At 38.6% G+C, this 12,500-nt stretch overlaps 2 protein-coding genes and 1 non-coding gene across 4 annotated transcripts in view; 1 reads left to right on the top strand and 2 right to left on the bottom strand.

The window, feature by feature from the left end:
• The window catches only part of LOC137993606 (uncharacterized), a 21,026-nt gene extending 11,554 nt beyond the window's left edge, over nt 1–9,472 (bottom strand). The window contains exons 1-11 of one of the 2 annotated variants that reach the window (XM_068839569.1): nt 9,349–9,461; nt 7,413–7,615; nt 7,232–7,275; nt 6,277–6,380; nt 4,601–4,708; nt 3,988–4,103; nt 3,696–3,794; nt 2,709–2,796; nt 2,297–2,407; nt 1,505–1,701; nt 106–628 (exon numbers count right to left, since the gene is read on the bottom strand). In XM_068839569.1, coding sequence (XP_068695670.1) covers nt 106–628; nt 1,505–1,701; nt 2,297–2,407; nt 2,709–2,796; nt 3,696–3,794; nt 3,988–4,103; nt 4,601–4,708; nt 6,277–6,380; nt 7,232–7,275; nt 7,413–7,600 — 1,578 coding nt within the window. In that variant the 5' untranslated portion in view covers nt 7,601–7,615; nt 9,349–9,461. Of the gene's footprint in view, nt 1–105; nt 629–1,504; nt 1,702–2,296; nt 2,408–2,708; nt 2,797–3,695; nt 3,795–3,987; nt 4,104–4,600; nt 4,709–6,276; nt 6,381–7,231; nt 7,276–7,412; nt 7,616–9,348 lie in introns of both variants that reach the window. The other variant, XM_068839560.1, reaches the window with a different exon arrangement.
• Nucleotides 6,602–6,674, bottom strand: Trnaa-agc (transfer RNA alanine (anticodon AGC)). The gene has a single exon. It is a non-coding gene; the product is annotated as a tRNA-Ala (tRNA).
• A 71-nt stretch (nt 9,473–9,543) lies between the features above and the next one.
• LOC137976235 (targeting protein for Xklp2 homolog) overlaps nt 9,544–12,500 on the top strand; it is a 9,354-nt gene continuing 6,397 nt past the window's right edge. The window contains exons 1-4 of the mRNA XM_068823530.1: nt 9,544–9,771; nt 9,854–10,187; nt 11,734–11,910; nt 12,449–12,500. The exon at nt 12,449–12,500 is cut by the window's right edge and continues 258 nt beyond it. Of these exons, the coding sequence (XP_068679631.1) occupies nt 9,675–9,771; nt 9,854–10,187; nt 11,734–11,910; nt 12,449–12,500 (660 nt within the window). The 5' untranslated portion in view covers nt 9,544–9,674. The remainder of the gene's footprint in view (nt 9,772–9,853; nt 10,188–11,733; nt 11,911–12,448) is intronic.

Consider the following 12,500-nt stretch of genomic DNA (forward strand, 5'->3'; position numbering starts at 1 on the left):
TGGCCTTTCGGGGGGAAGTTTTGAGAAACGGGCGTCAGGAATCTCCTACTCAACCTTTCCATGTATTTTTTTTTTCTCTTGATGTCAACTCGTTCGTGGTCTCACCTGCCAGTTGAATTCTCCATAAGGTCCAAAGCTCGTCAGCCGTCCGGAAGAAATAACAAATACGCTGTCAAAACCACGGATTCTCTCTCGCTTGAACTTATTCCCCGACAAATGACCAAAGATACCCTTTCTGTCTGAAGGACTTGGAACAAGCAACGGAGCAACGGGAACTGGTTCATAATGAAAATCCTCTTCAGTCGTTGAGGTAAAATAACTTCCAAAAGTTGAACTTGGGCGACAAATAGAGCCTCGAAATAAATTTTTGGCACCTGACGTTACCAGAGCGGAACAGGGAATAATGTCCGGTTGGAGAACAGGCTCTGACGAAAAAAAGACTGTCACGTGATCAATGACGTCATCGTCGTTCACGTCACCAACGCTTGTATGGTCTTTAGAGATGGGGTAAGTGCACAGGGGCTGCCCGGAATCGAGGTTTAGCACCTCAATGGACTTGTGCTGATGTATGACAACTGCGTTGGGCTTTCCTTCGCCAGCGTGAGGCTGAAACTTTCCAGAAGTTCCCCTGCAATACAAATTCAAACAAATCAGTCGTATAATAGAATGTACAGGTGACACTCTACTCACTCAAAGTCAGAAAAAAGCGAGATGCATATTGTTTGATCGAATCTCTAGACTTGCCAGAGTAACACCAGGGCATACAAAAATCCAAATTCACTTCCCAGAGAAAATTTCATCATGCAGCTATCGATTACTGCGGCTCTCGTCGGGATAAGTTTAAAAATAAATTACACAAATGAAAATGCAACAGAAACACTGACCTAGCCTGCGAGCAAGCTCTCATTGGCGCTCTGCGAATGAGTGGCGAAGCCGCGGGGGGTTTGAGACGAACCAGCGAGCGAAATCGCGCCAGGCCAATCGCGGGCTCGCTTCGCTCGTTTCTTTGCCACTCGTCCCGCGGCGCCAATGAGATCCTGCTCGCGGGCCAACACTAGCCCAATATCACTGAAAAGAATCATTATGTAATGCCCTGTCGTCAGGACGCAGCAATATCTTGACTTATTATATAAACACCAATGAAATACCAAGTGAGCTTTCGCGCGAAAACATGATATCTTCACACGTGAAAAGATCACTGTTGCTATGGTTACATATAAAAATCGCGCCTTTCGATGCCTTTCGTGAACGATTTAGTATTTCATTGGTGTTTATATAATAAATAGAATATTACATGGCCGCTTGGAGATACGAAATTTCTCTTGAGCGCAGCGAACGAGTGAAATATTTTTCAACACTCGAAAAGAAATTTCGTATCTCCGCGCGGCCATGTAATATCCTCAATTTATCAACTCAGATGATACCAACTTTAACTGTAGAAAGTATCTCTGGAAAACGGGCTGGGCATGACTTCTTGATATCTTGACATGCCTGACTAACTTACTTGTCTTTCATTTCAGTTGAGGATGAGGGTGATCTCTTGACAAAGTGGGCTGTCTGCAGCTTAGTGTCAGCTGGGTGTTGCCACCTGTATGGTAGAGTTGCAATTAGTGAATCGGTGTAGATGCTCCAGTGAGCTTCGCCCACGTGGTACTCACTTGAATGAAGAGCCAGTTTGAAGTGGTAGGCAGATAGCAGATCCTTGAAGGAATAATAAAGCATCGTCAAAACGTTTGCAGACTTACAGCTCCTGTCATTTTGCAAAAATGTTTGCAAGTAGGTACCTGAATTTTGTTTTGCGCGTTGACAGCGCCGGACAGAAACCTTATTGCTGACAAAAGCTGACTCATGGTAAAAGAAATTTCAGGCACCTAATGCAGAGAGGTAAAGCTTTCCTTTTGCGGGAAGGTATCGCTCTTCAGGACCAGGTAAGTAATAAATGAGACGAAAACATATGAGCAAACCAGATGTTTCCCGTCCCGTCTTACAACAAGGCTGCGTAGTACAAGGCTGCGTACTACAACACGCAAACTCGCAAACTCATATAGGCATGAAAAGGAAAATACGGGCAATTTCTGCGCAAAAACGGAAGAAAAACTGATTGAAGGTCTTCCCATCAGCCCCACCCCACCCTTTCATCAATGTCTATGCTTCCACTTCCATGAAGTTTCGGTTGCCTCTCGGACTTCGCGAAAAACAATACCGGGCTATTGAGCAAGACATCTTGGTTTATAAAGCAGTCATTAAAACTCTTTTTTTCACCGCATAAACTTCTACATCCAGACAAACATTGTACCTCACGAGAGCTTTTTTTGGCTTCATAGTCGCCTGGTTCATGTTTCCAGTGGATTTGTCCGGTTTTACTGTTCAGTGCATATGTTGAAAAGTGCTCCTTTTCCTCTAAACTCTAAAAACATCAACTAAAAAGAATCAATTGCGATTTTACGCCTTTAAACGGCATGCCAGTGATTGTGGAAGAAAAGATATGAAGTCTCAGCCTCAGCAAGTAAGAGCTGATAAACGCTTATGTGTGGAAGGATAGATGGATGGATAACTGGCTTAGTGAATTAGTGAGAGAATGAATGAGCGATTGATGTATTGATTTACGGATTGATTGATTGGTTGGCCGACGGTACCTCGGCCCAGTCCAATTTTTGTTTTAGGTTCTGAAGTATAAAGTTTGAGCAAGAAGCAATCTTCATATTTACCATTTTTGCTGGACGAACGCGTCTTGGTGGAAGTTTTGCCACTTCAGCTGCAGAACGCCCATCGGACATGTTAAGGTGATGACTGTGTCTAGTGATTAAAGAAACCTTGAGTGAAAATTAAATTATTTGGCATTTAAAAAATACTGTAACCTCGAATGAGATCAAATTAAAGCAATACTTAATTGAATTAGGGTTACCAGTCACTGCTCAACTTTGTGTCACCAAAATTCAGAGTGAAATAAACAATTCGATAAGCAGGAATCGAAAGAGTAGAGATTATTTTGTATTATGTTTTGCCTGAGGTCCTTGTCAAGACAAGATCTTCACATGACCCCTTATTTATTTATTTATTTATAACAACTCTATTTGCAAAGAACATCGCAAAAAGGGTGCTGCCAGGGAAGAACTGAATCCTCGTATATGGCAACCCCCAAAACAGATTAGAATAAAACAAATATAATATATTTTAATAAATATTAAATATAGAAATATTAAGAAACTATAAAATATAAATACATTAATACAGTCATTAAAAATATTTGAACTATAAACATGGAGAAAATGTAGAATATTTATTTATGTCCGATCAGTCCAAAGAAATGATACAAATTTGTTATCACGAACTCTACTTGCCACAAGACTAAGAGGGATCCTTGCAAAAAGTCCAAGAGGATGTTTCTGCACATTGTTTCTTTTACGTTTGAAAGTCACAAAAAAAGTTCCTCTGAATCAAATGAACTAAAACGTTTGGAGCATTTTGCATTTCATGCGAGATAACCTTGCAACAGCAATTTTTGTTCAATGACTACTGGCCAACACAAGTTCGACATTAATTGTCCTACAAAAACTTGATGCCAGGCAAATACACTGTATGTTGCAATGCTTTGTTACAGCATGGGCCAAAAGAGAAAGTAAATTGAAAAAAAAAACAAAAACAAAAACAAACAAACAAAAAAAAAAAACCAAGCAGATTAAGGATATCATTACTTCATATGCTCCTCAGGTGGTTTGTCTTTAACCAGTTTCCCTCCAATCAACACCAAGCCAAAGTCAGGAGAGTACGGCACAATGTGTAGGGCAATTTCCCTTAAACAGGCAACAAAAAATTATTATCATCATCATCATTATCATTATTATTATCAACACCTCATCGCATAGTTTTTTTCATCTTGATCATACCAGTTTGCTTCCTACCTGCAAAGTCAGGATAAGGACCTCAAGCAGACAGTACCACCTTTATTTACAACAAAACGTTTCATCAATTTTGAGATGAGCTTACTTGAAATAATGCGAATCAGATGGACTCTGATCCTCAAATGTGTCAGCTGTCCATAGTAGCTCTAGCTGGTCAGTAAAGCAGTGCACCACTCCATTATTTGTAACAACCACAATAATCTAGTAACAGAAAAAAAAACAGAATGTCAAATTTGCTGACTAAATGTCCAAAAGTTTGCAATGAAATGTTTTCAGGCAATCTTATATCTGATCTAAAAACTTTATGTTGTTGAACATTTTAATTAAATTGCTTAAATACTATGTACAGGATAACTAAATCACTCAAATGCTATGTACATGATGACTGGACTATAGTGGATCACGACTTTGTATAAATGTATTCACCTACAGCACATCTGGCATACGTCATGGGGTGCTTTTCCACTTGATTAGTTGGAAAGCAAAACACTTACAAAACACATATCGACATGTACATACCAAAAGATCACAATAATTATAGCCTTTTTTTAACTTTCATCTTATCCACGGAATAACTATGACTTTCCTTGGTGCCCTTGACTGAAAAAAGCTGGTAGGATGTGCCTACTTGTAGTTATATCTACTAGGTTATAATCAAAACCTTGAACAAATTTATGACATCATTAATCGTTACATACCTGATGACAAATATTAAGGGAATTAGTAATCCTTTGGTCACAGCCTGCCCCAAGAGCCACAGGGAATGCAGATGTGGATACGTTGTGAGACCTAAGCACAGCTTCTGCCTACCAAGGTATTGGAAACAGTTCATTATGGGTTAATGGCAGGGGAGCAGGGCTGGTACAGTGGTGAGAGCACTTGCCTTCCACCAAAGTAGCCGGGGATCGATTCCTGGATTCGATGCCATATATTGGGGGTTGACTTTGTTCGTTTTCTACTCTGCTCCAAGAGGTTTTTTTCCCGGGTACTCCAGTTTTCCTCTCTCCTCAAAAACCAACATTTAAGGTAATTCCTTAGTATTGCATTGCGCATCCCTACTGCGCACGATTTTCGCATCATTAGCGCGCGCACATGAGCACGTGCGCATACAAAACGCAAGAGATTTCACTCAAACTAAACCCGACAGCGAAATAAATGCTCCTTTTCTCTCAAACGAGCACGGTGACCCCCGATTTTTTTTTTCAGGTATTTGCTAAGAACAGTCTAATAAAGAACATATTTGAAGAAGAAAAAAAGTTTGATAGTAGAACATGAATTTTTTGTGGAAAACAGTTCCGTACTGGGTGTATTTTACCCACAGCGAGGACTTCAAGCTAACCACGGAACTGTCCCAAAAAGTGCAATATTCCCACAACCAGGGAATCAAAGTCGGCGTAAATGAAGCATTACTGCTTATGTAAATAAAAGATTGAAGCTTTATTTTCAAAATAAAATTTTGTGTCTTTGAAGTAACCAAGACTTAATTCTGTATGAAGGTGATTCGAATTTTTAACGTGAAAACAGTAAAAATACCCCATTTAAAAGCCTGCTGACGCGTAAACAAGCACGGTGACCCCATTTTTTTATTGCATTTTTTTAATGTTCATATCATGAATGTTAATTATGCCAAGTTTCCAAAAAAGTTTGATAGCAGAACAATTTCAAGGGAATTACCTTAATTAATTTAATTTGATCTGATTTACGTTGATTTGTAGTCTGCCCAATTAGTGAAGCGCTCGTGCTTGACTAAATAACCTTGAGACTTGAATAAAGAGATTATGATTATGATGATGATGATAATGATGATGATGATTATTATTTATTTATATTATTATTATTATTATTATTGTTATTATTACTATTAATTAAAATCAAACTGCTACAAAATCAGTGTGCAAGGCAAAAATAAATTTAACCCCATTCCATTTATTTATTTCATAAAAACTTCCTATGTAAAACCAGGTCATCTGATGATTACAGTCACCAGCAATGTAGCTTCACAGGCAGATGTTCTTCTGGCTCACAAATCAGTAGAACAACATAACTGTTATCGAAGTGATATTTTATTTCAAGAGGAGTCTACTCAAAAGTAACCTGCTATTAGTGCCTTTTAGGCCAGTTGAGTTACAAACTTGATGAGTGATCCCGTTTTGTCACGCAATCAGAAAAATGGCTGAGTGAGGCTTGAGGAAGGAGGTAGAGCTCCCCATAACCTTAAGACTCTTTCAAATCTTTGTCTCAATTGCACCCTTGAAAAAACATGAGTGACTAAAAGCACCCAGCTCAACCGACATAGAAGTCTGAGTAAAGGGACTGCCAGAAGTCTGACACAAAGTTGCTTAAAGTACCATCCCTGGGGTGTCTAATTGCTTACCTTCACATGAAGGTGAGGGAGAGTAGAAGTGAGATCATCTTCTTCTTTCTGAGGAGGAAGCACCAAAATTTGAATTTTGGAATCCATCATTGTAGTGATCACCTCTGTGACAGGATGAAGGGCAAAATAAGTTAAAAACCATAATTACATGGGTATATACTCAACAGAATATTGCATTTCTGATTGGTAATGATGAATGCATAAATAGGTTATAGCGTGCAATAAAAGTTATAGAGTACAATACTGAAGTTAATTGAAGGTTATAATGATCCTTACAGTTACGAACACAATTGTAGCAAATGTACAGAGACGCTTGAAAAATTCAGGACTTCAGCGTGGTTTGAACCCGTGACCTCGCAATGCTGGTGCGACGCTCTAACCAACTGAGCTATGAAGCCACTGATGTTGGGAGCTGGTCATTTGTGGGTTCAAATGTTTCCATGATGAATGAATCAATGATCGAAATGATATATGAATGAATCATATATTGAACTGCGAATATGAAATCAAGTGAAGCTGTGATCCTCGCACTCATGAACGCAATTTTAGGAATTGCATAGAGAAGCCTGAAAAAAAAAGTCCTGAATTTTTCAGGTTTCTCAGTGCAATTTAATTATTGCTCAAATTGCATTCATAACTGCAAGGATCATAGCTTCACCTGATTTCATATTCGCAGTTCAATACATGTACACGATTCATTTCATATATCATTTTGATCGTTAATATGGAAGTTGTTACGGAAACACAGTGATGGAGTAATTTTGTTAAGTATGTAATAATTAAAATATAAAATTGTATGAACTTTCTTGTGCAATTCTTGATTTATGGACACATGTGATGTTCTGAAAGTTTTCAAACAGCACTTTCAACACCGCACTTGCCCATGAGTCTTGAAATGCACTTACGTTGAGTTCCTATTCATGTGCACTGTAAACAAGTCATAACAACAGCTTACCATTAAGGCCATCACTATCCAAATCTGTGACTATTGGAAGAGGCCTGGTTCAAAATGATGAAAAAAAAAGTGGGTAGTTTGAAGATGGCTGAGGCAAGCAGCCACATTGTCATATACATGTACAGTGTACCTAACTATACAGAGTATCATAAGAAGGCTTACAACAGTTCTTTCTGCTTACAAGTTATTTCTTCCTGGAGTTTGACTTGCATCAGAGGTGATGTAAAGCTGCCACGAGGGCTTCAACTCCCAAACATTTGGAGCTCGGAAGAGAAACGTTGCAGCAAGAACTGCCACCACCACGACAACATCTTGAGCTCTCACTTTAGCAACATCAAAAGGCAGGAGTTTTAAGGGGTCCCTGCTCATAACTGTCACCTGAAACTAGAGACCAAAAATTGATACTGATTGATCTTAACACTGTAGGCAATAATTCATAACTTCAACTGAGGTGAAGTGAAGTACAGTGTACATCCTTTTACCATGGGGCTTTCTGTGACTACATGTAATCTGCAAAACTGTTTGAAGACGTTTAAGCTGTAGTGCTTGTTACACAGTTGACACAATAGATGCCCCTGCCCAGAGCAAGATTAGGTCACAAATCCAGGGATTACGTTCCTTAACTGACTTTTTTGTACATTTAAGAAGTGGGTCTTTAGAGAAGCACTGTCAAAATGGTTTTACATTAACTGTTTTCAGTCAAAAATGGCTTTTACTGACAACTTTGTATTGTTGGCATGCATGTGCAACTTTTTCTGTCAATCCTATGAGAAGATTTTATGCATCAAGAGAACAGTCAAAACGTGATTAAAAAACTTGTTGTCACTGACTAAAATGGACGTTTCGGTTGAAATACTGCAACCTTTGTCACCAATAATTGTTGGCATTCACAGAGATGCTTTTTAAAATGTGAAAATGTCACTTGGAATTAGCTAGGAACTTATACATGTCAGGATTGAGGAATGTGCAAGTGATTGTTACTGTAGAATGTCATGCTGCTAAAAGTGATGTTAGTGACCACTGGGATCAGTAGTTACCAATCTTCACGCTGTCAAGGTCAATTTCGTGATTGTTCTTCATGGAATGTTGAGCCATTGGGGAATTCTTATCTCCTGAGAAGAAAGCTCTTTTGTACTCTTTTATTCTTGATCTTAAAGGGACAATTTCATGGTTTTGCACATGTCCAAGCTTTGACGGCGGCAGTTGTAAAGTTTACGGTTTGTTACTGAACCAGATGATGTTCATTAATCACAGAATTAAAGCAAATACACTGGATGACTGAGGCCCAAATTGGTGGAAGGAACTGCATATTTACACAGAAAATATCAAAATGAGTTTTGACCATCAAATTTATTGTATGTGTCAAACATTTCATTCTGCACACGAGTTGTCAAACAAAACAAAAGTTAGTGAATTGACTTGAACAAATTTAACCCACTGCTGCTTCTTTAACTTTTGGAAACTTACGTGCAGATTGTCCTGCTTTGCAATGGTCATAACAGCACTTGCAAAATGTGACATTTGCAAAATTGTATGACACAAACCAACCATATTTGAATAAATAAATAGGATTGAATGAGATTTAATCCCTGACCTTAGCAATATGGTTCAGAGTGCCTTACCAGTTGAGCTATTAAACCAACTGGGAACTGGTCATTTTGCAAGTTCAATATATAAACCCATAGCAGATGGGGATATAAACAGACTATAGGGAAGATATTGTTGATGTCACCTATTGTCATTAATGAGCCAACCAGAGACTCATTGGCTGTCGAAGTAAAGGGTCTTTTGTTCCTGTGGCTGGAACGTTTGAATAACAAAAGCAATGTTTGTAAACAGATATCTTCCCTATATATAAACCCATTTCAGTAATTCCCAATCTGGAGGCCAAAGCAATGGTTGTTCTGTCCTCTGAGAGAAACAAACCTTTCAAATGCAAGAAAATCTTATTGTTTTGTCCTCCAGATTGGGAATTAACTGAAAGGGGTCAATTATTAAGCCAATATGAAAGACAATATTATTATTATGCTTCTTTTATTTAAGCTTTTTTAATGAAAAGCGAAATTTCTGCGCTCAATTAATTTAGACGGTTCTAATTTTCCAGTGGCCTCACTTACCTTTTCAACATCTTACAATACTGTTCGTAAAATATTTATCCCAAACTTTATCGTTTCTGCAAAGAAATTTTGAAAAGTCCTGTAGGCACCAAAAAATCGCCGCCATGTTTAACGATAATATCCTAATATGGAAATGATGACCTTTTATAAAAGAACCAGAAAACTAGCCAATGGTAAAGCGTCTTAAAAAGCGTCAGTTTGGAGCGGTCAGTTTCAAATCTAACGACCCCTGTAAGGTGGCACTGCCGAGGTTCTCTGTTTATTTTCATCATTTTTTCGCAGTAGAATTCGCTATCCCGAGAGTATAATAGTTGTAGCGATAGATCATGAACTCAGAGATCGATCCAGATTACGAGTATGATGCGCCTCAGTTTGTGGACTTCACGGCACAGCAACTGGATCCCGACGCTGATAAATGGTTTGGTAAGTCTGCTGTATTCTATGAGGAACACATTTCAGATTGAAATATATTTTACAAAAATTATAAACTTCTCTTCGTTGACAGATCTGAAGGCAGCTGATGAAGGTGGAGTTGCAATCGCAAACGCAACAGATCAAGATACAAATGAATTGTTTCAGGAACCTAAAGACGTGGTTCATCATGACAACGTGGTTGTCTCGGAAATTCCAGATGAAAATGTTTCCACAGTAAATACATCAGAACAGGAGAAAAAGGCAACGAAGGATGAGACAAAAGAGTTTGTCCCGAAAAAGCAGCCTCCCAAAAATGTTGTTACTTCGTTGGCAGCGTGGGTTTCAAAAGCTTCAGCTGCTCCGCCGGTTGTCATGAAAGGAGAAACCAAGAACATCGACAGCGGTTCACGAAGTCAAGCCAAAAGGTATCACAGCTTATATATTGTTCTGTAACACCGTCATAATCTTATCCAAGAGAATAATTGTTTTCTGCCCATTTTACCATCAGACTTAACGCGAATAAGGGAGGGTTTATTTTGCCAAGCGCTTCTTGTTAAGAAAAAATTAAATGAACTGGCGCGCCTTGTTGCTCGAGCTTAGTTTGCACGAACCAGACTTTCTGATACTACTTAACCTGTGGTTAGTGCATTACCATGCTTCGAGCAAATTATCATCCCAGGTAGCTAGCAGTACGTACGTTAATAGATTTAAATTACTGTATTAATATATATTTAAGTTTGTTTGAACATTCTTGAGTCCCAAATCTTTGTTCAATAACTGAAAGCTTTCCGTTCTGAAACCGTTGCTTAGACCGGTAAGGGACCAAGCATTTATTACGTCTCGAGGTGGTGGGCAGTGGTTTCTAAAAATGTGTAGTGTATCAAAGCTGTACCCCCAAATAAATTTCACATGAAAACTAGACCTCCCCTTTCAAATTATAATAACTTAAAAAATGTAAACCCCCCCCCCCCCCCCACCCTCCATGCTTTTTTAATGGTTAATCTGACATCACTGGTAAGCTCAGATCCTTCCATTGAACACAACTGATTGAGGTGATCATAATGGTGATGCAATGAATACTCCAGCAAGTTAATTTCTTTCAACCATGACGCAAACTATTGTTTGCCTTTCTTCCCTGTTTGTTTGAATGAATAATAAGACCTGTAGATATGCACAAATAGATTGAAAATTATACTGGAGACAAGGGAGCAGTGATCCTGCCGTTGTTGACCTATGGTCTGAGTCGTCTTATGGGGCTCATGCTGTAACAGCAAAATTCTTCTGAATAAGTCTTTGGAACGGCTTCATTGCAGAAGCAGCTAGACTTATTTTTAACTTTCCTAATGACATGGAGCCAAGCGCAGGGGTGTAACCTTAAGTCTCACTACAAATCTGCAATATTTATTTGTATCGATGAAGCGTACCACGAACGACTGCCAGACCCTGTATCTGAACACATAATTATCAAAACGGACTGTAGGTTACGTGTCACGAGTACCAGATTCACTATCCATCCCATGTTTTAACACCCGCTATATGAAAGACTCTTTAGCGCACAGAGGTGCGCTGCTCAGGAACTCCTTGACAAGCAAACACCGCAAATTAGTTAATTTCACTCGTTATGGGAGTATCAAGTGGAAACTGAGATTATTTGACAATTTTAAGAATTTTACTTTTAAAGTGCCATCTGCTTCCACCTGCATTTTTAGATCGGAAGATTTTGTTTATACATAACACCTACAAAGTTGAACTTTAAAACATTTTAACCTTATTTAAATGTACATGTACATCTTAGGTTTTAGACAAGTTGTAAATTCTTGTAATTCCTTAGAGAAACGACCCCACAAGCTTTTAGCTTTGAATATTACATGTATCGTTTTTAAAATAAAGAATTTGATTGAACCTAAATAGGAATGATATTTAATGGAAGAAAATCCAACAGTCAGTATTACATGTATTTTTGTTTTTAAGGAAACGTGAACGCAAAGAGTCTGTAAGAAGGTCAGCTCGACTGAGAAACATGTCCACATCCTCTACATCATCGACATGTTCTTCAGCGTCCAGTGTCTCTGATGGTTGTCCAGTTGATAGGAAGGTCCCCAAGATCAAGCCCCAGTTAGTTGTTCCAGTAACACCAATTGTTTTGAGGTAAACATGTAGGAGAGGTTTTACCCATGGCTTCAACTTGGAAGCCTAATACTCACAACCCCAGTGAAATACAACTTTGAAAGTACTAACAAGCATCCATCTATCCTGCTGCTATTTTTGGTGGGTGTATTCATACAGCAGAAATGTCATAGAGCAAATTAGAGCAGTTACGGTGATTTATCTAGAAGTCAGACAAAGTTGATGTATTGTAGAACTTTAGAGCTCACTCACTGTTAGGGGACATTTTTTCAACTGTCCAGCAAAACTCCTGAGAGTAGCTCACAAGTGTTTGGTTTACTGATAGAAAATTAAGTGCCATTATGATAGAAGTTTTAATACAAAGCTTGTGGCATTACTTGTTGCAGCCCCAGTAACTAAACAATTCCATTTTTTGTCTGTTCTGGACCTTAAGAGTTCTTTTCTAACCACAAAAAGTGTTACTTGATGGAACATTTCAAACTGGCCAAAAGTTTTATTTCATTGGTGCACTTCATTGACTCTTACCGTACTAACTTTGACTGTTAACCTTACCGTATAGAAGAAGTGCAGAAACCAAGACAGCTCCCAGCCATGCACAGAAAGATAGAGAA

The sequence above is a fragment of the Montipora foliosa genome, chromosome 1 (assembly GCF_036669935.1).
Source record: "Montipora foliosa isolate CH-2021 chromosome 1, ASM3666993v2, whole genome shotgun sequence".
Classification (NCBI taxonomy): domain Eukaryota; kingdom Metazoa; phylum Cnidaria; class Anthozoa; order Scleractinia; family Acroporidae; genus Montipora; species Montipora foliosa.